The 24,292-nt window shown below is 41.2% G+C and overlaps 2 protein-coding genes across 3 annotated transcripts in view; one reads left to right on the forward strand and one right to left on the reverse strand.

The window, feature by feature from the left end:
• Nucleotides 1-15,544, forward strand: part of LOC117251267 (beta-galactoside alpha-2,6-sialyltransferase 2-like) — a 77,633-nt gene extending 62,089 nt beyond the window's left edge. The window contains exon 7 of the mRNA XM_033617423.2: nt 9,946-15,544. Within this exon, the coding sequence (XP_033473314.1) occupies nt 9,946-10,193 (248 nt within the window). The 3' untranslated portion in view covers nt 10,194-15,544. The remainder of the gene's footprint in view (nt 1-9,945) is intronic.
• The window catches only part of LOC117251268 (opsin-3), a 50,633-nt gene continuing 28,161 nt past the window's right edge, over nt 1,821-24,292 (reverse strand). The window contains exons 2-4 of one of the 2 annotated variants that reach the window (XM_033617424.2): nt 22,689-23,014; nt 15,567-15,800; nt 1,821-4,992 (exon numbers count right to left, since the gene is read on the reverse strand). In XM_033617424.2, coding sequence (XP_033473315.1) covers nt 4,765-4,992; nt 15,567-15,800; nt 22,689-23,014 — 788 coding nt within the window. In that variant the 3' untranslated portion in view covers nt 1,821-4,764. Of the gene's footprint in view, nt 4,993-9,360; nt 9,590-15,566; nt 15,801-22,688; nt 23,015-24,292 lie in introns of those variants that run through there. The other variant, XM_078174575.1, reaches the window with a different exon arrangement.

The following is a 24,292-nucleotide window of genomic DNA, read 5'->3' on the forward strand; positions in this document are numbered from 1 at the left end:
GCACATACTGCAAATTAGACTGCTTACTGATTAATTCTGTTATAAGCTGTATGTATAAATAATTTTTTTTACCCAGCTGTTAGCCTTTAGTAGAGGACAAACAACCCCCCTCGCCATTAGAGACTTGTCCATTATTTGGGACCATCTATGAATAGAAACTGACATCACTTGTCACCTATTGCTGCGTTACTAAAGCGTGCAAATTGGCCGGTGTTTTCCTCCAAACATTCATTACTTCACACTACATTCATTTGGCAGACACTTTTGTACATGGTAAGTTAAATTAAGTACATGCAACTCTCAACAGGAACAGGAGCCAGATTTTTATTTATTTAGTTTTTTTTTTACAGGAAATTAGTATGTGGGGCGTCAATTACTCTTTCCGCTCGGGTGCCATGGCTGTGTTTTAAATGGAGGGCGTTGTGGTCTTTTTTTTGTCCTTTTGGAGAAATACAGTCATTATGGCTAAAGAGGGAAGAGACACACTGCCATCTGTTAGCAGAGATGCCATGGGGGAGGATCTGCCTTCTTTCCGCAGAAGGACTCATCACAGAACAAGCTTTGTCTACCAAAACACAATCATTTGACTTAAAGATTAGTGTTGCAAAGATTAGTGTTGCATTTTAATGTTTAATTTATGTAGATGTGCAGTTAAAGGGACACTTTGCTGATTTTCAACAACCTATCATAGCAATGTGGGTAGTATGTGTAAATGAACTGTGGTAAACTCCCTTCCATCTTAACAGTGCCCAGATCTCCTTGCTCTTCTGCTATGCCCACCACTAAAGGCACAAAGAGTACAGAAGCGGATCAAGAGAGAGCTTTGCCCATTTCTCACCTTAAATGTCTTTAGTAACAGACTTTAGTTTAGTTTGGCTGTAAAATGAGAATTTGTGAACATGAAGTGAATGCCATACTTTTTTTCCTGTGTTACCAAAACGGAGGCTGGAAAAAAACGAGATCAAACGGTAAAACTAAGCAGTGCTGATAAAATCAGATGTGGTGGAATGCATTCTGGTAATTGTATGTTTTCTACCTCTCGAGCAAATGAATGTGAATGTTTTCAGGTTGTCTGTCTGTCCCATTCTCGTAACCAAAATATCTCAAGAACACTTTGAGGGAATTTCTTAAAGTTTGGCACAAACGTCCGCTAAATCAGTGAACTGATTATATTTGGTGGTCAAAGGTCATGGTCACTATGGCTCCATCTGTCTCTGTTATTTACGTGATATCTCAAGAACACCTCGAGGGCCTTTTTTTTTCAAATTTTGCACATATCTTCACGTGAACTAATTAGAAGTGGTGGTCAAAGGTCAAGGTTGCTGTGACCTCACAAAACATGTTTTTGGCAATAATTCAGGAATTCATAGGCTATTTCTGAGAAGATAAATGAGGACCTGATGCCATTTTATATCCAAAAGTCATGGGTCAACTTTACTGTGACATCATCATGTTGTGCAAAGACATTTCTCTGGCCATTACTCAATGTCATATCTCAGGAACAGAAGGTGAGACATTTGATCAAGTACTGAGTTGGTGACACTAATCTTGGGTTTCCACCTTGAAACTGTGCTGATTGTATGGATCTTCTGTGCTGTCGGGGGAAGATGTTTGTGAAGCATCCATGGATTGCATCTATCTGAGCCTTAAGGCTGCATGGAAAGCCTTAAGGCAGAGAGAGCACAGCTCTCTGCCCTTCCATGTGCAAACGAGGAACGCCTGAGGCAGAGAGAGCAAACCTCCCTGCCCTTCCATGTGCCTAAACAGAAAGCCTAAGGCAGGGAGAGCAGCAGCAAAGACCCCCAGGAACAGAACAGAGCAGTATCAATGACAAACAGAAATGACATTGATGAGTCAGACACAGCATGAAAAGGAGGAGCTGGGGTGGAGGTGGGTTGCAACGCGGCTTGCAAAGGAATCAGCAACAGTAGGCAGGCCAGAGCAGTTTAATTAATTGTTAATTAATTGCTGTCAAAGTTTAAAACTTAATGTTCTCTCAGAGCTTCACATCACTTTTAGAAAATTGCATTTTCCTCAGACTCATAGTTTGTTTTTTTTCTCATACCATTTTCACAAGGACTGCCAGCCTCTTTTGAAATACAGCAACACAGTAATCCTCTTCCAGAGCAATGACATTTATTAAAATAACTAAAACCAACAATAAAATACAATAAAATGACCACCCTGCAGTGAGTTCAGCCGCCACTGTTTCAGAGCAAAGCAAAAGCATTTCGAGTTTGTATCAAACATGCGTTACCTGTTTCTTATTTCTCTCAGGGACATTTAATTTCAGCAGCCTGTGTGTTCCACTTCCCTGTACTGCATTCTGTTTTTTATGGTCTAGAACACAGTGGACAATATAAAGAGAGACCCTCTCAACCTCGTATCAACACACATTCAAGAAGCTTTTATTCTTTAGGTTAGCTCTGCATGTGTTGCATCACAGCCTGCACAGTGTCCTCTGTGCACACCATTATTCGTTGGCTGGTCGGACTTGAGATGTCAAAGTCAAACATTGCTGCTTTTCTCCAATCTCAAAGTGGCCTCTTCTGAAGTATGAGCCTGTAGTTGTCCCATAGCCCCTTCCTTGTGCTCCTCTTCCTTTAACTTGATGGAAACCTCCCATAGCCTCCACTCTCTCCCTAGTGAGACTACGGGTGTGATCAGTCACTCCCAGAGAGGGTGAAGTTCTTTTACTTACAAATATAAGTAGCAGTCTCTCCATGACTTCTGATCAATTTTGAATTTAATGTACAAGGACACAGTCCACAAAATCATGCAATAACACAAAGTAACCACATTAAAGAGAAAACACTATCACAAAAGTAAAAATAAATAAAATAACCGAGCAAAGTCCCATACAAGTTAAAAGATGAATTCAGTGTGAGAATTTTTTACAGTCAGAGCATCACAGAGGCTTGAAGTAAAGAAGAAGGAAAGGACGGCAGTTAACTGATGAATACATCAATCCATTTAAGAAACACTGAAGAAGCACGACTCTATGACTGACTAGCCTCGGCATTTACAGCAGCACAATGACAAACTGACTGGAGAGCAACAGAGAATAGGCACCGGGTTTTTGCTTTGTAGAAAAAATGGTTGGAAAAAAAACAACTGTATTTCATATTTCACATAAAAAATATTATTATATATTATAATTTGTAAGTTACTTGGATTTTGTAGTGATTACATTTTAATGGTAAAGAAAGGTGTTGTCATTCTAAAATTAACCCCACTGAAGTTGGTGTGCACCTTGGTTTGGAAATCCTCAAGAAACAAGAGTTGGGATGAACCACAAAATGCTTAAAACTTAGGGTGCTTTCAGACCTAGAGTTGTCTTGCTTTGGTCTGAATCAGGGACTAATTTTGTTACAAAGTTGTAGCAAAAGTAGTTACCTAGAGTTGGTTCGTGTTCTCACGGCAGCATTTACAAGCGGACCAGATAAATTCCTTGCTTAAGAAAGCTGCTCTTGATTGGTCAGAATTTCCATGTGGGAAAAATCCAGGAACATTGAAGAAGAGTACACTTGCAAGATAAATGCGACACTTTCTAATGTCACAATGGAGGGACAACTACGCAGGTTGATTTTAGCGCTGGTCATCGTGGACTATATTGCTGTCATTGTTCACTTTAGTCAAACCATACAGTTTGAAAACGAGGCGCGGCTCCAACTAGAAAACAATGTTTTGATGCATTGGATGTGCTGAATGCGCATATTAAGGCAGCACAGGAGGAGGTGCACATTAATATTCCGAAATAATTCTTTTGTAACCGGACCGAGACCACCTCATCAAGAAGATTTCCATCCCGTTGTTTTGGTGTGCACCCAAGTGCAATTGCTGTGTTCACACCTGTCGAAACGAACCGCACCTAGGCAGCAAACGAACTTGTGTCCGATTGAACCGAACCAAACAAGACAGGTGTGAAAGCACCCTTACAGATTTGAAGATATTTCCCAAAACATTTCCACCTTGGTTCCATTGTAAATAAGAGAAAATGTGCTTTGAACAACATTGATTAAACCTTTTAATATCAATTATTACAATTTGGAATTGATCAAACAATGACTATTTAAACAATAGTATTTCCTGGATGGATAGACCTATAAACAAGGGTTAAGCACTCTATATGGCCAAAAGTAGATGTCTGAATATTGTTGTGTACTTTTCGTCTTGTTTGCAGTCTTTCCTTTGTACACACAACAATATTTTAGACGTTATTTTGCATTTTTCCGAGAGCATCCTTTACATTACATATTCCTTGTTCACAAGGCAAGAATCTTAGAGAAATGGTTTTCGGGACTCGGTGCAGAGAGCTCTGACCTAAACCCTTGAAACATCCTTTGGGATGAATTGGGAGCCGAATCTGAGCAAGGTATTATCACCCACCTTCAGTACTGGAACTTGCTTTGCAGCCAAATAGGAGCAAAATCTTGTAGAATCTTCCCAGATACGTGGACACTGTTATAGTAGCTGCTGCTGAACTGCTGTTCATGGTTTAGGAATGAGATGTTCCACAATGGCATAAAGGTTCAAGTGTCCACATACATTTGGCCATATAAAATATCTGTGCCACCAGACATTTAGTTCTGTTGTGTCTTGTACATTTCAAAAGCTCAAGGACAAACACAAACTCACATATAATGTACATTTACTTTCTAAATGCATCATGCTTTAGTTCACATTCAATGGCAGTTCACATTGTAAGTGTAGCTGTGAAGCTGAGCAATCACTGCTTCATCACGACTTGAGTTTCCTGTCTGGTCACGTTGTTAATTCAGCCTCAGGTAGTGACTTTGGGGGGGTTGTGTGCTTGGTGGCTGAGGTGCTGCAACACTGGTTGGCGGGGGAGATCTGGGCGGTGCAGGCTACCGTGTTGCTGTAGACTCTGCGGTTCAGCTGGATTACGGTGGTCTTGGAGGGCATGGAGGTGTTGCCGTTCTCCGCTGACCAGTGATCGCAGTGAAACAGAATCAGGAAACACCTGTAGAACTGCGAAGGATATGGAAAGACAGATAATGTCAGCACAACATACAGTACCAGCCCAAACGGAGAGTTCTTGTACTCAACAGTAACAGGTTGACCTCGGTTTCATGCTCTCAGAGAGATTCAAGGTCTGCTGAGTTTGATTGGGCAGAAATCATGCCTTAGTGCACTTTCATGTCCTCACAGTCCACAGGAAGTGCTGCTTGAGAGGATAAAATGGTCCCCTAATGTCTTGTTGTACTTGCGGAGTAGGTGGTCTCATAACACTTAGTGGTTAGTTTGACCTTCAGTAGTTTGAACAGTCTGAGAGCTGCTGTCTGAAATAGAAGTGTTTGCTCTGTGCCTTCTGAATGCTGCGAGGTAATGGCTCATGTCATATCTTTTTTTCCTTTCCCTTTGGTCATCATTCTTTTGCTTCAGCATAAATCAGTTAAAACAACTCGAGTAATTGGATTGTCAGCACTTATTGCCTGCACATTAATGGGAGACATTACTACAGACAAATATGACATGGAGATACGAATTCTGAAACGTTATCTTTGTCATGCAATAGCCAGTACTCCATCACTTTTTTACTGATTGTAATGGCTTGAGTGATAAACCTAGAAGAACAAACACATCGGGCTACAAATTTCTATGCACCTCAGGATTTAATTGCAATTCAAATGGCTATGATGCCATTATCAGACAATTATTTGTGCATCTTGATGCATCAGAATTTTTAATTTCTATATATGATTTACTTCTCTCAGTGTGACTACTTGCTACTCTTAAAGCACGGTGTATTTGTAATAATACATAATTAAAATAAACGGATGAATTTATTTCCATTATTAATGTGCTAGCTTTTAAGCCAGGGGATGTCAGTGGCATTGAATCCATCTGCGGTTGCTTACACTGAGCCATCCTCACCAAAACCTAGAAGTACTGTAGCTTAAAGTGTGAACACATGGGGTTTTAAATTTCTGGGGGCATATTCTCAAACATTCAGAGAGCTCCCAATCTAGTCTAAAAACTTTTAGTAAGGAGTCCTAGTTTAGAAGTGATTTAGGAAAGTTCTCAGAGCATTTAATTTACTCACTGTCATCCAGTGTTTGGAGAATACTTTTCTGACCTCAGTGTGTTTCCACCATTTTCCCCTCTGCTTAAGAAACTCTTAAGCCTCTCAAAAGTCCTACTTTCTCTCTTAGTCACTCGCCTTAGGAGCTCTTTTAAGGGCTAAGGACCTAGTCTTAAATTTAAGGGGAAATTCTAAGAAAGCATCTGAATGTTTTTAGATTTTCGTCACTACCTTTGTGAATATGGCCCCTGATCATTTACTTTTCTGTGTCAAGACATAATCTTTCAAGAGAAAATCATTATCCATCTAAGAATCTAATGTTTTTTTCAACACCCCTACAAACATAGCTAATTACAGTGTCATTTCACTGGAAAAATGTGTTTTCATTGGTTTTTGGACTGTGTTGTAAGGGCTAATCAGAATTTACAAATGCATATTGCACCTGATGAGATTTTCTTTCAATTTGATCAGTATGTTGATAATTATGAGAAAATTAGGTCAAGATTGGACAACTTAGAAAATCAGGTGAGAAAATGTCAAAAATGTAATAAAAATGTCCAAAATTAAATGTCAGAAAAAAATGTTGACTAAATGTCTGAAAAATATTATTCACAAAACATGTGAATAAAAAGTCCAAAAGAATGTTGATTAAATGTCCGAAAAATATTATTCAAATTTCCGAAAAATGTTATTAAAAATGTCCAAACAATATTAATACAATGTCTGAAAAAATGGTAATGAAATGTCCAAAAAATGTTGCATCTTCAAGAAATTGTCCAAAAACAAGTTGATTAAATGTCCGAAAGATATAAAATGACTAAAAAAAAAATATTAAAAATGTCCAAAAAATATTAATACAATGTCCGAAAAAATGGTAATAAAATGTCCAAAAAATGTTGATGAAATGTCCCCAAAATACTATTAAAATGACTAAAACATATTATTTAAAATGTCCAAACAATATTAATACAATTTCAGAAAAAAATAAAATGTCCAAAAAATGTTGACGAAATGTCTAAAAGATATTAATAAAATGTTTTTGAAAATTCCAAACAGTATTAATAAAATGATCCAAAGAGCTGTTGATTACATGTCTGAAAAATACTATAAAATGACTGAAAAAAATGTTATAGCAGTTTCAGGGGGCGCCACAGGTTTTTCTTAATTTACTTTGATTTAATTAAAAATATATGGAGCTGTTAAAACTAGCTTGATAATATTAGCTGTGCAACAGTAATCTGGCAGTTAGTTATGACCTTCTTTGAGGCCTCGGGGCAAAGATTTGCTGTTGTTCCAATAAATCATATCACCAAAGGTTAACTAATGCACAGTGAAACTGGGGCTGAATTAGATCAAACTTCTGGATCTTCTGAAGAAAGCAATACGAGGCCAACTGGGTTGCAAACACACTACAGAGAAAATGCTGTAGCAAAGAACACAACATGCCTATATATTCTGTAGGAAGGATTTTGCTTTGTTATTTTTTGTGATTGTGATCCTGCTGGAGAGCAACAACGGAGAAGGAGAGTTGCAAGCAGAATAACAATCACCAGAGAGAAAATGATAAACTGAAATCAGCAACATTGTTCAAAGGGAAGTGGAATGAAAAACAACAAAGGCTAACCGCATATGTGGGCGCTGACTGCTCTCCGTGTTGGCACAGGCAGCATGTCAGCGTATGAAAGATACCATGCAGAACACGCTGAGGCAGGCACCGTCTCCATATTTTATGTATTCAGCTCTATTTTTATCTTTATCTAAAGTTGGGTTTTTGCTGAGCGTGCTCCTTTTCAGCACAACCGAACTTTACATTTACACTTATCATGACATATGAACATTTGAACTGCCCAGTGTACTGTAATTGCATTCCTCAGCTTCTGAAGCTGTGCAGCTGCAGTGGATATTTTACGACCAACGCTTTTCCCAAAGGAGCGCGTGTAGCAGATGCTGAGGAAGACTTTCCCTAATCAGATGTGCATTTTAGTATCGCTGCATGTTAATACTAACCTATATGAGGACTGGTGAGGTATGTACATGTACAGTAAGCTGAAAACACCTTTTTATTTTTGCAAGACCGTAAAAAATACATCAGTGTGTAGTCAGTGCAGGGCCTTAAAATCTGTCTGAAGTATCGCTGGTTCCAGCATCTGATAATCTGACTGAATTACCAACAAACGAGACATGATCACATGACTCCAGTTTCAGCCTCTTCACACCGGCTCCCAGTATGTTTTAGTACAGATTTTAAGATTTTACTGATTACTTTTAAGGCTCTTCATCTCTGACCTCTTCGGGCAGCAGAGGTCTTTTGTCTGTTCCAGTTGATAACTAAGGGGGACAGAGCATTTGCTTTTAGGGCCCCAAGGCTCTGGAACAGTCTGCCCGAGGAAATCAGGTCGGCCGAGTCAGTGATGTCTTTAAAGTCCCTTCTTAAAACACACTTTTATCGGAGAGCCATTCCTGATTTTACTTGAGTCTTGTCTGTTGTAATTATTGACATGTAAAGCACTTTGTAAATCTGTTTTATTATTATAATTTCATCCACATTTGTTGTCATAATTCCGTTGCTATTTTTATGGATGCATCTAGGTGGCTAGCTAGCTACATTAAGCAGAAAGATTGTTTATCCTGTCTGTCAAGCTATAATAGGTCTGAGATGTGAGCAAAGATTCAGAAATCTGGAAGCAGGCTACAGATTCCTGTACAGGCTGTAGGATTATTGCACGTGTGTGTGTCCTGTGGTGACTCAGGCAGGATGTTTTGGTCAACAGCCAGAACTGAGGAGAAAAACACCAGGTCAATATCAACTCACGAGCGATTCTGCATAAGCATGGCATCGATCTTGTCATTCGAACTCTAGGCAAGAAAGCAAAATTGGCCATTTTCCAAAATGTCAGTCTTTTCCGTTAATCCCCAATCGCTCTGGTCGAGCTGCCCACTGACCAGCAGATGTGTTTTCTTTATGGTCCAGCTTTAAGGTGTGAATGTGTATGACTGTGTGAATGTGAAAAGAGAGCACTGCTGAACTTCTAGCTGAAATGAGGGGAAAAAGATGCAATTTAGAGGTTGACAAAAAATGGCAGCTCATAAATTGACACTTGAAAGTAAAATGTGGTATTGATTGAACAATAATGATACTGCATTTTATTTATAGGCGCCTTTCAAAGCACTCAAGGACACTTTAAAAGACACAGTGGAAAAAAGACACAAGCAGTAATGTGTCCATAGATCATAAAATCAAACAATTCTGCAATATACAATCAAAGTTAATAAAATGACCAGACAAAAATTGTAGTCATAAATATGAGGTATAAATTCAGTGCAAGTCCCAATATGCATGTCACCGAATATGCCAGCTTGAAAAAGTGTGTTTTCAGACAGGATTTGAAAGTGGAGAGGGAGTCAATACTGCAAATGTTGTGGGGGAACAAGCTCCAGGGGTGGAGGCAGAACGGTTGAAGGGTCTCATGGTAGTCAAGATGGAGGGGGTCTGGTTGTGATACAGGCAGCTGAATTCTGGACCAACTGGAGTTTATGAAGACACTTGGGAGGAAGACCAAAGAGGACAGAGTTGTAATAATCAATATGAGATGTAACCAAAGAATGAGCGAGGATAGCAGGGCCCAGCACTTAGACGGGCGAAGACGATCAGTATTGCATAGATGAAAGTATGCAGACCGAATAACATTATTGATGTGGGCCTCAAAGGACAGTGTACTGTCCAGGATAACACCTAGACTCTTAACCTGAGGGGATGGACGGACGGACTCTTGAGACCGTTGTATCTTTATTGCCCTAAACTGGTTTGCAGTGTGAGCATCAACAGGTTTAAAGTCAGGAAATACTTTTGAATATGGATGCCTGAACTTTCTCTGTCTTTCTCTCTGTTGCCATTGCAGGCATCCTCCTGATGATGGCGCTGTGTGAGCAGGTGCACGTGTACGAGTTCATTCCCTCCATGAGGCAGACAGACCTGTGCCACTACCACGAGCGTTATTATGATGTTGCCTGTACACTGGGTGCCTACCATCCCCTCCTGTTTGAGAAGAGCCTGATCCAGCGGATCAACACGGGCACCGAGAGTGACCTCAGGAGGAAGGGACGGGTCACTCTTCCGGGCTTCAGCACCGTCGACTGTGACATCTGAGATATGAAACCTGAGTCTCTGAGCCTGAACATACACACACACTCTGGCCTTTTCTGGCTGAGTAAGGGAGAGGTGCAATAAAGCCACTGGAGACAAGGACGCTGGAGCATATAGGTTTTAAATTAGACGCATGAAGAACATAAGCCATAGCCCTCCAGGGAGGGATCAACGTGGAGGCTTCTGAAAGAACTTGTCTCCACTGAGATGGTTTACTAGACCAGAGACTGGCAGGAAGAGTCTCCGAGGTGGAGCTGGAAAAAGACGTTTCTCTCTGCTTTAGCTGAGCCACGTTAGCTGTGGAGCTGACTAGGGTAGCAACAGATCTGTTTTTAGATAGACGAGTACATTTTCAATAACTGGGTGTGTTTCATTGGTGTAAACTGTGTTTTTTAAAAGTACAGGTGGTCATCCACTTAAAGGAAATGCCACTGTTTATAACGGGGGATATTTGTGATTTGTTTTTCTCCTTTTTTACTGGTCCCAAGGGTTGTGATTAAGCAAAGACGTCATCCATGCTGAATGTCATAAATGCAACACACACACACACACACACACACACACAAATATACACACATTCACACATATACATAGAGCAGCAACTCTTGCAGAAGAACGCACAGTGTGAAAGACAGCTTAGGCGTCTCCACAGAGATGGAGTCAGGCTGTCACAGCAGTCATATTACTGTACGTTTCATCGCTCAGCAGCAGGTGTTCCTGTTTGACATTCCTCTGATATCTTCATGTGCAATCAGAAGTCGTTTAGTGTTTGTCACGAGGGGTTTATTTCAAACTACTGATGTTGTTGAGCTTAGTACAAAATTACTCTCCTGCGCATGCCATTTTGCCGGCTCACTCCCACCAGTCTGTTGCTCCTTGTCCACACGTTTAGGATGACTCCTCATTCAGTGTCAAGAAGCCTGTCTCAGTTAATAGCCCACAGGAAGTAAGGGCACTGGTTGTCCTTTTTTTTGGATTCACCCTACCTGTAGTAACATTTTTTACTGACAACGCAATTAAATCAAAGCAAACGGGGCCAAAATGGATCTTTAGAACAAACCGGTGCTCAGAACAGCTGTAACCCTGTGCCTAGTGGTCGACTGAACACTTTCCTCGGGTTGCCTTGTGACTGTTCAGGTACATGCAGTACATACTGTGGCAGGACTGCAGTAACATGGAGTTTAATTGCCGCGAGAGGTGTGGAGCAGTTGATATTGCTGAAGTGAGCTGTATCAGGGGATTCTTAGCTCTGCCTCAGCAATCACCAGCCCCTGTTTTTGACGGTCAGTTCACTCTTTATTGAATGTAATTTTACCACTGCGTGTAACGGCCAAACCCTTCCCCGAGCTCACCACTGCAGTATGGGTTGCGTATGTGCAGGGTTATTTCTCTGTCATGTAACAGCACGAAGCTCATTTCCTACAACTATTAATGTTTCATACTTCCTGAATCCTCTAATATTGGCCTGTACTCGTCCGCAGCTCAGAGTGGAGATGGAATTTGAACTGGTAATATCAGCAGATTTGCTTTGTCTCCAGCTAGGATGATTTTTATACAGTCAGTCAGTGCCACATCTGTGGTTATTGGTTCAGTGTTGAGAGGAAGGTTGGTTTTTGCTACAGACAGTCACAAAAATCTTGCCTATAACAGAGATTTTTATAGCTAAGTGTGCTAATCTACAAAATGTTCCTGTGCCATTGGTTGTGGTTCTATATAAGATGTGAAAACGTGTCTGATGTATATTGAATTAGATGGTTCTGTAGTAGTTGTATGTAGTAGATGATTATGGGGCTTAACATTACTTGTTGTTGAGTAGGGCTGGGTATCACCCAAAATGTGTCAGTACTTCTACAAACTAGTACTGTGCTGATACCAAATAATAATGCATTTTTTTTTTTTTTAAATTTATTTAATTTTTTTTTTTTACAAGATCTTTTTATAACTCAGGCAATACCTGATTAAAGGAAACAAACACCTGCCCAAGTATTTTGCGCCAATTTTTGATACTTGACAGTCAGGGTGGGCAATAAAGATAAAAACGTCTGCTATGGTATTTTATATTACAACATTGATACATGGTGTATCCTGATATAGTAAATTCTGTAAGTTCTTTTGGGAAACTACATGCCAGTTTATTAGGTACACTTTGCTCAAACTAAGTCCAGTAGACAAAAATTAATCCATCAAAGAGGACCTATTGTGCTCATTTTCAGGTTCATACTTGGTTTGTACACGAACATGTTTACATGCTCTAATGTTCAAGAAACACTGTCATCCTCAAACTGTCTGTGCTGAACACCTGTATTCACCCTCTGTCTGAAACGCTCTGTTTTAGGATCTGACCTTTTTAGTCCCCCTTCAGACAAGGCCCTGTCTGCTCTGATTGGTCAGCGTTTCTGGGTCTTTCATATCTCGGCGTCTCTCTATCGTCATTGCAACCAGGCAATGACCATAACGGAGAATAGCGCCACTTTCTATTGTAAAGATCCCCAATAAAAACTACTAAACACAACTGTTTCAACATGTTTCAGCAGGAATATGATTCTAAACTGGGGAGAATTCAACAAAATCTGCAACAAAGTTTACATGTTTTCCTGACATTAGCATGTAGCTACATGTAGCAGTCTACTTGCAGCCAGTGAATGACTGGCAATGTCTGTGTTTACCAGCACTTTCTTTAGTTAAAAACCCCCAAATAAAAGCTACAAAAACACAACAGCAGGAATATGATGCAACACTGGGGAGTAATTTACAACATCGATAACCAAGTTTACATGTTTTCCTGACATTACTATGTAGCTACATGTAGCCATCTACCTACAGCCGGGGAATGACTGTGTATAGCAGCACTGTCTCCCATCACCAATGAAAGCTTCTAAACATAACTGGACATGTTCCAGAAGGAATATGATCTGAAATTAGGGAGACATTTACAACTTCTGCAATCGAGTTTACATTTTCCCTGATGTTAGCATGTAGCTACATGTAGTCCACTTGCAGCTGGGGAGTGAATGTGTATATGGGCACTTTCTCCAGTAACAAATCGCCAATAAAAAGCTTCTAAACACAACTGGACATGTTCCAGCAGGAACATGATGCGAAATTTACAACATTGGTTGCCAAGCTTACATGTTTCCCTGACATTGGCATGTGGCTACATGTAGCAGTCTACAGCACTTTCACCTATTAAAAATCACCAGTAAAAGCTTCTAAACACAACTTGACATGCTTCAGCAGCAATGTGATATAACACTGGGGAGAATTTAACAACACCAGCAACAGAGTTTACATGTTTTCCTAATATTAGCATGTAGCTACATCTAGCAGTCTACCTGCAGCTGGGGAATGACTGTATACTGGCACTTTCTTCAGTTACAAGTCACCAGTAAAAACTTGTAAACACAACTGGACATGTTCCAGCCGGAATATGATCAGAAATTGGGGAGAAATTTAAAACAAATGCAATCACGTTGACATGATCCTTGATATTAGCATGTAGCTACATGTAGCATTGTAGAATATGTAATCTAAACACCTGCAAAAGCATGCCTGGAGCAGATGACCATATAAAGAAATCTGACACAATCTGCCGTCATCTTGTAGCCAAAGTAGAAATAAACAAACAGTATTCAGAACAAAGGGATTCGTTTTCCATGTTTACCTTGTTATTTGAAATTTTGGTGGCGTTTAATATGAACATCCGACATTGTAACATTATTGAATATGACAGAATATAACAAAGAGCATAATAGGTCCTCTTTAAATTAAATGGGAGTGGACAAAATATTAGAAATACTTCTCAGAATAGATGATACCGTTCATGAATACAGGATTTATTGCAGAGCTGTCGCATTAAAAAATGTAACTTTTAGCTAGGTGGCCCTAAACTGGAACCTGAGTGTATGTGAAGTTAAAATAACCAGATGGGAGTGACTAATTCAGTGAATTACAGGTATTTCATCACATTGATGCAAAATTCTGTAAATCTAATATTGCCACAAAGCAGTTCTCCTCATTGATTTGCAGCTATCTTGGTAGAAACTGTATAGAAGTATCTTGACAGTAAATGGTTTCTAGGTAAATCTGTGGTCATGTCGCCCAGCCCTACTCTACAGTTTTAATACTCTACGCTATGGACGCATTTTGAATGTGCACAGTAGTTAGGTTTGATAACCAGCCCCAGTTTCAGATGGACTGTTTGGCATGTCATGTTAAAAGATTCTTGGAACAAGGAACCCAATAAAGTCAGCAGCTGTAACAGAGGTTTAAAAAACAGCCTGAACAAACCAGTTTTTGAAGCTTATGGAGATTTCTCATTCATTTTGAATCATGCAGGTTTTCAGCCCTGCTATAGGTTTTATGTTTCTCAGTTGAGGTAAATGATAAGATGTTTTATTGCTTGTGATTGTAAACACACTGAAGGTGCAAAAACCCTGGACATATTGTACATGTATATTTCTAATAACTCTGAATTACTTTCGAAATGCACAGAGCATGCAAATCAGGATCAGGGCTAAGAGTCTTAAACTGTCTGTGCTGTACCGTGCTGCAAGTAGACACCATTGTCATTAATGTCGTGAGAGGCGATTGTGTTATAAGATTTTTTTTTTATTATTTCTTAAGTGGTGTTTTGCAGATTTTAGTGCATGCTTGTTGAAGGGGAAATCACATCCAGCTGCGGTGCAGCTAATAATGGTTCCCTGGGAGCACTTGTGTCAGTGCAATGTATTCTGGCACCTTCATCTTTGCATCTTAATATTGTGCCAAATTCATTTTTAATTATGTCTTAGCAGGGTGGGTTGAAGATTCAGAGTAATAGCAGGACTTCTGAGGTGCTATTGCTTCTCTCTGGGAAGGTGGAATTTAATTTAATTTTTATTCTTTGAGACAACAGTTATATTGACAGGGTTAGATACAGGACGTTATGCTGAAACATGCGAGTGGTGAGATGTGAAAACACATTCGCAGATACTGCTCATTAGGTTTTGCCCCCTCAGCCTCTTTCTCGCCACTCTTTACTCTGGAGGCCTATTTTTCATGTCTTGTTTTTACTCAGTATCGTGGGAATTTCTGCACCACATTGCCTCTAAAAGATTGTTCAACATTTTCTTTTTGTACATGTCCCTCCTGCAGCTTTCTGAAAAGAGGAAGAGAAAAAGAAGTATCCATGATTGAACATAAAGAGTGAAGGTCTCGTTTCACTCCCAACAGCCTTAGGGTGTTCTCTTTAACTTTGATTTGTCAGTGAATTCTCTTCTTACACTTGAACTGATATTTAAATAGACCATTTGTATGATTTCAGCTGTTGTAAATTGTCTTTTTTTACTGTGTAAATAAAGCTGTTGTACATGTCAGACTGTCCTGTCGTTGACTCACCTGTTTGTTCATGAGTATATAGATGAGCGGGTTGATGACAGTGCTGCTCTTGGCCAGTAGTGATGGCACCACGCTGGCCACTGGGCTAATGATGTTGGGCGGGCCGAACGTCGCCATCATGGCCACGATACCGTAAGGCATCCAGCACAGCATGTAGCAGGCCGCTGTGGTCAGAACCATGAACAGTATGTGGAACTCTCTCCTCCTCGCTGCAGTCTTTCGGATCTTACCCACCTGTGGATGAGTCAGAGAGGCTTCATGAAGCGAGAACAAAATATTCAACCTGTAGATCTTTTCATATTTTAGGTCCTGTGCACACTTAAAAGACTATTTGTCAAAGTGTGACAGCTTGAATTTATTTACAGCTTTCATGGCAGCTGGTGTTTTCTTCTCATGTCACTTGACTTCGTTGTAAACTCTCCTCGTTTGTGCATTCAAGGATGTTCTGACATTCAAGACTAAATGACTGCACAAGCTTGTGTTGCTAATTCCAAAGACAAAATACACAGAAATTTGAAAAAGTTGTAATTAATTTTGTCATCTGTGTTTCTGGAAAGGCATTAATTATCAAGAATTTTAATTAGTCCCTGCTTTTTATAGCTCTGACATGCAAATAAAAGAAAAGTAATAAAAAAAAATAAAGGCACTGACCTGTTTATTGGGATGTACTTATCTCAAACTAACTAACTTTCTTTTAAAAACAAATATTAATACTAATAATAATATCTGTGTTGAGAGAAACTGCATAGTGAAATTGGGAAGCAATGGCTGCACAGATGGTGGAAAATCAATTTAAAAACCAGTGTTATTTTTATTACATGCAAATGTCATGTCTAAGTTCCAATTAAGTACAGTGTGCTGGAGTGAATTTTTCTTGGCCCCAGGTTTCCCGTGTGTCAGATTTAATTGAACACAACTTAATGTGAGAGCATTATTCATTTGAGTACAACAGCGATAAAGGTATCACAATTAAGTGCTCCAGGAATGAGTCCCAAAACCCTGAAAAGAGTTAGCATTTTACCATTCCCAGCTCCCTCATCACGAAGTCAGTGGGTACTTTCATGGGGTTTTTGGTTAGATGCCTGAAATAAGGTTAACACGTGCTTAAGAGACTTTTATGTTTTGTCCTATGACATAAAATACATCAGTAAATACCCCACTTGTGAACTTTGAAGCTTTTATGTGTCTAACGATGTTGCCAACAAGTGGCTAAATCAGACTACAGGACGTCATCAAACCAACCATGGCTTCACAGCCTTGTTGGGGTGGTGACGTTAAGTCATGTGACTGTGGTGCAATTCATTAATAGCAAAAAAAATGTTGGTGAAGATTCTCAGTCATTCAGGTCATGGTAATCTTAAGTGCTATATTGTAGGCAACTGGACTTGCTAGAGTTTCTTAAAGACGTTTCACCCCTCATCCAAGAAGTTCTTCTTCAGTTCTAACTGACCGGTGTGGAGTCGCAGGCTTTAAACTCTGTGTGGGTGTGAACCCTTACAGAGTCACTGAGGTCACACGTGAGCTCTGAGTTTCAGAATCGTAAAGGTCACATGTGAGTCGGTGACTCACCAGGCCATCATGTGTGTCGTTAAGGTTAGATGGGTCCAGGTGTGGGTGTGTGTTAAGTCATCTGGAGAGGGATCCCAAGACTGCATTGTAGGTGCATGATAAGTGGTGCGCATGGCATAGCACAGGAGAGCCGGCTCCTAAGCTCAAGACTTGGCTGTCCATTTACATCTAAAGGAGAAGGGGCATTTCCCTGAGGAACGCAACATCAGGTATACATAGCATCAGATATTTGTATCATTCTTTCCTTTGTGTTCGCAGTGGTGCCTTAGGCAGGCACCTATGTCTCCTACAGGAAGACCTGTCACTGCTTTAGTGGTACAAATTTCACAACAAATTCATATTTACTCACATTACCTAAACTAATTTTCATACAGTGAACCTGGAGCTTTTGAGCCCCCCTGGATGTGCAATAAAAGGCAGAGATCACAGTTCACAAAAATACTTTCTTCAGTGAACATCTTTCCATCCATCAATTTTCCTCCACTTATCCAGGGTTGGGTCACAGGGGCAGCAGGCCAAGCAAAGCACCCCAGATGTCCCTCTCCCCAGCAACACTTTCCAGCTCCTCCTGGGGGACCCCAAGGAGTTTCCAGGCAAGAGGAGATATGTAGTAGCTCCACTGAGTTCTGGGTCTGCCCCGGGGCCTCCTACAAGCAGAATGTACCCAGAACACCTCTAACAGGAGGTGGCCGGGAGGCATCCTGATCAAATGTCCGAACCACCACGACTGACCCCTTTAGACACGAACAAGCAGTAGCTCTACTCCCAGCCCCTCATCCTATCTCTAAGGCTGAGCCCAGCCACCCTTCTGAGGAAAGTCATTTCAGCCGCTTGTATCCACAATATCATTCTTTAGGTCACTACCCAGAGCTCATGACCATAGGTGAGGGTTGGGACGTAGATGGACCAGTAAATCAAAAGCTTCACCTTTCAGCTCAGCTCCCTCTTCACCACCGGTCCGGCGCAGTGCCTGCATCACTGCAGACGACGCACCAAACTGCTAATCCATCTCGTCCTTTCTACCCTCTCTCGCGAACAAGACCCTGAGATACTTGAATTTCGTTGCTTGAGGCTGTAACTCTCTCCCAACCTAGAGGAGGCAATCCGGTTTCCAGCAGAGAACCATGGCCTCAGACTTGGAGGTGCTGTCTTTCATCCCGACTGCTTCACACTCGACTGCAAACTGCCCCAGTGCTTGCTGGAGGTCACGGTGTGATGAAGCCAACAGTACCACATCATCTGCAAAAAGCAGAGATGCGATTCTGAGGTCCCCAAACCAGACCCCTTCCTCCCCCCACCTGTGCCTCACGATCCTGTCCGTGAATATCACAAACAGGACTGGTGACAAGGGACAACCCTGGTGGAGGACAACACCCATAGAGAATTTGTTTGACTGTATGCCGAGTGTGCAGACGCAGCTTTCACTTTGGTCATACAGGGACCAGATGGCTCATAGCAGCAACCTCGGTACCCCGTAATCCTGCAGTGCCCCCCACAAAACTCCCTGAGGGATGTGGTCATAAGCTATCAATGAATAAATTCAACAAATTTACTTTCACTACTTGTCTCTTGATGTGTATTTTTAGGAGTTTTCATCTTGCTCTGTCTTACTCCTACTCTAATAAAAGTTATCCTAACATCATTCTTCCAACACAGATGGTGTTTCTTTATCTTAGCCCTTCTTTCACCCCTCTGTTACGTGGAGAAGTTAAAACAAGTTGGAACGTAGTGGGGGAGGTTTTTTCCACCTCACTACATTACACACTTCAATACTTCACACAGCCCACTGAGCCCAGTTCTTTCCCACAACTTTAAGAGACCCCCGCACACTAAATGCAAATGATCCTCTAGTTTTAACGATCACCAGGGATTTTACTGGGCTCGTGCCAGCTGGAGCTCAGCTCTGCTCATAGATGTGATTACTTCAATAGAGCGCAATACTTACTCATGCAGGAGACGTCCAATTCATTCCTATTTAAAGATGGAAATTAACACATCATTTCATCATTCTCCCCTGCAACATGAACAAATACCATCATTTTCTTGCTATGCCATCATGTGTGTGATATTTTCTATCTTGTATAAAGAAACTGCTTTCAGTCTTGTTTGTTTTGTGATCAGGTCTGTTTAGTTTGAACTGACAGCTGCTCAGATAGGGCTGCTTCTTGACGTCATCCGAAAATGAAAACCATTTGTTAAGTCAACAGGTTGCACCATAACACTCAGCGTGAGATTGCTGGGTGAAAACAGCGAGCGTGTATGACCAAAGGCGCGTATCCAATTTCCTTTCGCTGATCCTTTTGCCTACTGAGAATAATTATGCAATTTAAGATTAATAATTTGTATCATTAAACCTCAAATAGGCTGCTGGAGGTTTTAAACTGCGGTGCTAATTGTGCAAAACCGAATATACACCCTGTGAGCCAATGTGACTGTGAAATTACTTACTGTATGTGAAGTGTTATTATGTCTGAAGATACAGCCGATGAAGGAGGGGTCAATGTGCTAAATGAAAGGGGTGAACATTTTTTAGGGCTGCGCAGGTTGTTCAAAAAGTAATGAGGTAGTGAAAGTGAACGAAAGCCAATTTACTAATGTGACGCTCTGAGGTAATTACAGGTGAAGGGCACTTTGTGAAAGCTGCTTACTGATATCAGAGGGTTGTTTCAAACAGACCATGATTTGTTTGGCGAGGAGCCACCCAATAATCAGAGGATAACACGGACCACTGGAGGCAGGAGGAACATCCCTGAGACATGAGACATGCTCCTGTGGAGCTTTACAGCAGTGCCAACAGTTCTCAGAGTCCTCAGAGTCAGAGGTTGTTTACTGTCCGTCTGTGCTCTTGTACTGAACAATTGTCTTCTAATAATCTTTATTTGGATAGGGCTTGAAAAACTGATGTCCAAAGTGCTTTACAAAAATATCGGATTAAAGTGACTGAAGAAGCAAGATGTGAGTGGCTTTAGGCTTTGTCACAGCAGCTGATCTTTCTGAGGCGTAATGCTGTGATAATCCCCCTGTCCTGCTGACCCCCTCTGCTCTCTGGATAAACAGTCCAAATCCCTGGGAGTGCGAAGGATTTAACTTACTTAAACCAAGTAAAGTCTCTCCCCAAAACTCAGTACATCACTGTTACAGATACTGAAAATGTGCATGATATTTGGTAAAGCAGAGTGTGGATTTCTGGCTCAACTTCCAAGATGCAAGAAGAAGAGAAATGTGTGAAGAGCTCAGAACTCAATTAACTTTAGTACTTCTAATATTTTGACTTGTATGTGACTCAGATTTGCTTTTTCATAACAGTGTGAACAGCATAAATCACACACAATCTGATCTTTTCAATTCTGGCACTTGTCCTAGGTCTGATTTTTTTTGCAATGTGACCTTAGTTTCAACAGTCACTTTGAAATTCATGTGACTTTAATGTCACTCCAGGAGACTGCCAGGAGAGTCTTGTGGTGAAGCGTTAACATATGTAGTTAGAAGTAGCCCTTGCTTTGACATCCTGACTTTTGGATGAAATCTGTTTTAATGAAGCCGTCCACATCATGATCCCACCACTCTTGACTCCGCATCCACAGACACCTCCGCACAGGAGAAGCAAAAATAATTAAACATTAAAATTTGTCTTTCTCTCTCCCCATCCTTTTCCTCATTACCACACGCTCACAAAAATGCTTGTTTTCATTGCACACCAACTTAATTCAGTCAGGAAAACTCTATATCCATTTACAGTATTATATCTGGCGGTATGGCTCTGTTCTGGGGCTTCTCTGCCTTTCCTCTGGCCTACACAGATAGCCTCTTCCACACGCCTGCATAGAAACGAAGAAAGCCTAAGGCAGAGAGAGCAAACCTCCCTGCCCTTCCATGCGCCTACATGGAAAGCCTAAGGCAGGGAGAGCAGCAGCAAAGACCCCCCGGGAAGAGAACAGATCAGAAACAATGACAAACAGAAATGACATTGATAAATCAGACACAGCATGAAAAGGAGGAGCTGGGGTGGAGGCGGGTTGCAGAGGAAGCAGCAACAGTAGGCAGGCCAGAGCAGTTTAAACAGGGCGTCCTGAATGAGATTTGCCAGTTGGTTGCATAGAAAGGAATCATGTGATCTCAATTAATAAAATCATGAACGCTGCCTCTCACCCAGTGTCAGCTGGGTTAGGTTCCGGCCCCTCTGCGACCCCTAACAGGATGAGCGGTTACGGAAAATGAATGAATGAATACAAAGAAATGAAATGCTATGTACTGAATTTTGACTATTTCAAATACAGTCCAGCTGTAAGGCCCGCTTAGGTGGACACTACGCAATCAGTCTACTTCACAACGACAGCTTTGACCACAGGTACTTTCACAGTGCACATTCGTTTTCTGTCTCAATCACTAGCAGCCACGACTGTTTCTCATTGTCTGCGTAGACTTAACAAGGTAGCCTGAGGAACGCCAAGTTTTGCTGCTGCTCTCATTGGCTTGTTTTTGGCAGTCTGCCTTTGAGGACACTTTGTGTTTTACTGAGTGAAAATGACTTTACCATGATGATTTCACTGTGCACGCAGCACCAGCCTCAGATAGCCAGCTGGATGCAGACGGGTAACCTCGAAGTATTACGGGAGTAAAAGGAAAGAAAAACAGTATTACCAGGTTTGTATGTTGTCATGTATGAACACTGTGGGAAGACAATTTGATAAGCAAATTATTTAACAGACTTTGCTTAGGAATGAGCCTGTCCCAAGCTTTTTGATCCATATAAGCAGTTAATCACAGTAACTGATCACTATGAGCAGTTTCCACTGTATGAAGAACAACTTAATTGTCAGACTGACATGTTTTGGCTTGTGGCCTTCTTAGAGGCTATGGCATGATTTCATCAGGTGTGAAGAGCAGTCAGCTATGCAGTCTGAAAAGATGGAACAAACCCTTCTGTATGCCCAGGGCATTTGCTTCTATTTTGGGATATATCACCTTCGTTCACTGTGGTGCGAAAGACACGTCATCCCAGGAGGGAGTGGACACGCCCTCTGGAAAATTACATGGGCTTGTCCAGAAAGGAGCTGTTTCTAAGGTCCTGGCAGAGGACAGGGAGGTAAATATTCCTGGACCCTAAGAAGACCATAAACAATTCTCAAATGCCTGCCTGTATTATTGAAGATTAAGTTTATTATTAGTCTCTTTGAACAGAAGTGAGGTCTTCTACCTCCAGCACACTCCACTAGGCACTGAAATGTACCCTCTTTTTTGTGGATGTGTTGATTGAACATGCATTTTGTGCATGTCTTTGACTTCCATGGATGCATTGAAACTTTTTCCACCTTAATAATTACACGCTGTTGGAGTCGGTTTTACATTACATAAGTTCAAGGTAACCACCTGCTGTTCTTTGTGAATTAGCAAACCACAAACTATTTTTAACCTCCTTTGAAGCCAACAGTGTTTGCAACTCAAAGGGTAAATTTTGACGGAGGATCCATTCAAGCAATCTGTGGTTTTACTTTCAACATCAGACAGACAAAATAGCATAAACACAACACACACACTTTGATGTCTCTCTACCTGTTTGACTGCCCATAACAGCCTGGAGTAGCAGTAGATCATCACTATGATGGGTAGACCCAGGCAGAAAATGAAGAGGCAGATGATGTAAGCATGCGACTGGGCTGTCTGAACTGTCCAGGACACAGAGCAGCTGGTTCCTGCCCCCTCTATGCCGTAGCTGCTCCAGCCCAGCAGAGGGGGCACTGTCCAGAACAAGGAGTATAGCCAAGAGCCCCCGACAGCCAGCAGGGGCTTGCGATAGTCTGGTCCACGCTTGTTGTATACAGTCAGAGTGCTGTAGCGGTCGTAGGAGAGGATCACCAGAGAGATCAGTGACACAATACCTGAAAGACAGAGAGGTGGAGGAGTGAGAGTGGGCAGCTGTAAATCTTACGGACAATACTTTAGATCAGTGGTTCCCAACTGGTGGGTTGTGGTCCAAAAGTCGGTCACAGGTCTTTTCTGAAAGAACTGCAAGTGACCTGCAAACATGTCAAGTTTGTAAAAATCACATTTGTTATTTTGAAGTGCCGTTTCCTGCTGTAGAGTGTGTGACTTGGACAGCTACTTGACAGAAAGCAAATTAGCTCAACGATATGATCAAATGCAAGTATGACGCTGAATGGACCTTGAACTAATGACTAAAGAGAAATCCGGACTCCAAAGTCATTAGGGCTCATCCTCTCGGGACCATCAACGTCCACACAACATGTCACAGCAATCCACAAAATAACAGTGGAGAGGGAAAGTCTGGACCAAAGAAGTAGATCAACCATCATCCCTGGAGCCAAACTGCCAGACCAGAGACTGTATAAAATCATGGATGTAGCTATCGTGACATCACCCATTAGTTTGTGGACTGCTGTTTGAAGCCTTGAGTTCAGCATTTCGACCATGACCAACTTGGTTTTTTGGAGCCAGAAGTGACCATATTTAGAGTGCTTTCAGACCTAGAGTTGTCTTGCTTTGGTCTGAATCAGGGACTAATTTTGTTACAAAGTTGCATACTTGCCTATAGTTGGTTCATGTTCTCACGGCAGCATTTACAAGTGGACCAGATAAAATGCCTTGTGTGAGAAAGCTGCTCTTGATTGGTCAGAATTTCCATGTGGGAAAAATCCAGGAAATAAACAAAACGTTGAAGAAGAGTAAACTTGCAAGATAAATGTGACACTTTCTAATGTCACAATGGATGCATGTACTATATTGCTGTCATTGTTGCTGCCCATAACTCAGTGAAATCGACAGTTGGAGATCTGTGACAGTGAATTTTATTCGAAGTGTTTTGGTGTACCTGACCTTAAGTAAAACCTGCAGTCAGTCATGATTCAGATGATGGGATTATCACCGGGTGACTAAACAAACAACTACTCCACTCCCCTCACACCAATGCCTTTGTTTGAAACACTTCATTTGAGGCCTTTACTGCCACTCCACGTAATACCTGACCATTGAGTAATTAATCAGATATGGCTCATCACTGCGAAACACATGCACTTATTGGCTGTTCTGTGGTAGTTGGGCTTGTTTTGTTTTAGATAAAAATATGGAGGGCGTCTTTTGTTTCTGCTTCCTTTGTTTCATTTTTATACACATTCACATGCCATGTATTCTGGGAAACA

The sequence above is a fragment of the Epinephelus lanceolatus genome, chromosome 14, assembly GCF_041903045.1.
Source record: "Epinephelus lanceolatus isolate andai-2023 chromosome 14, ASM4190304v1, whole genome shotgun sequence".
Lineage (NCBI taxonomy): Eukaryota > Metazoa > Chordata > Actinopteri > Perciformes > Serranidae > Epinephelus > Epinephelus lanceolatus.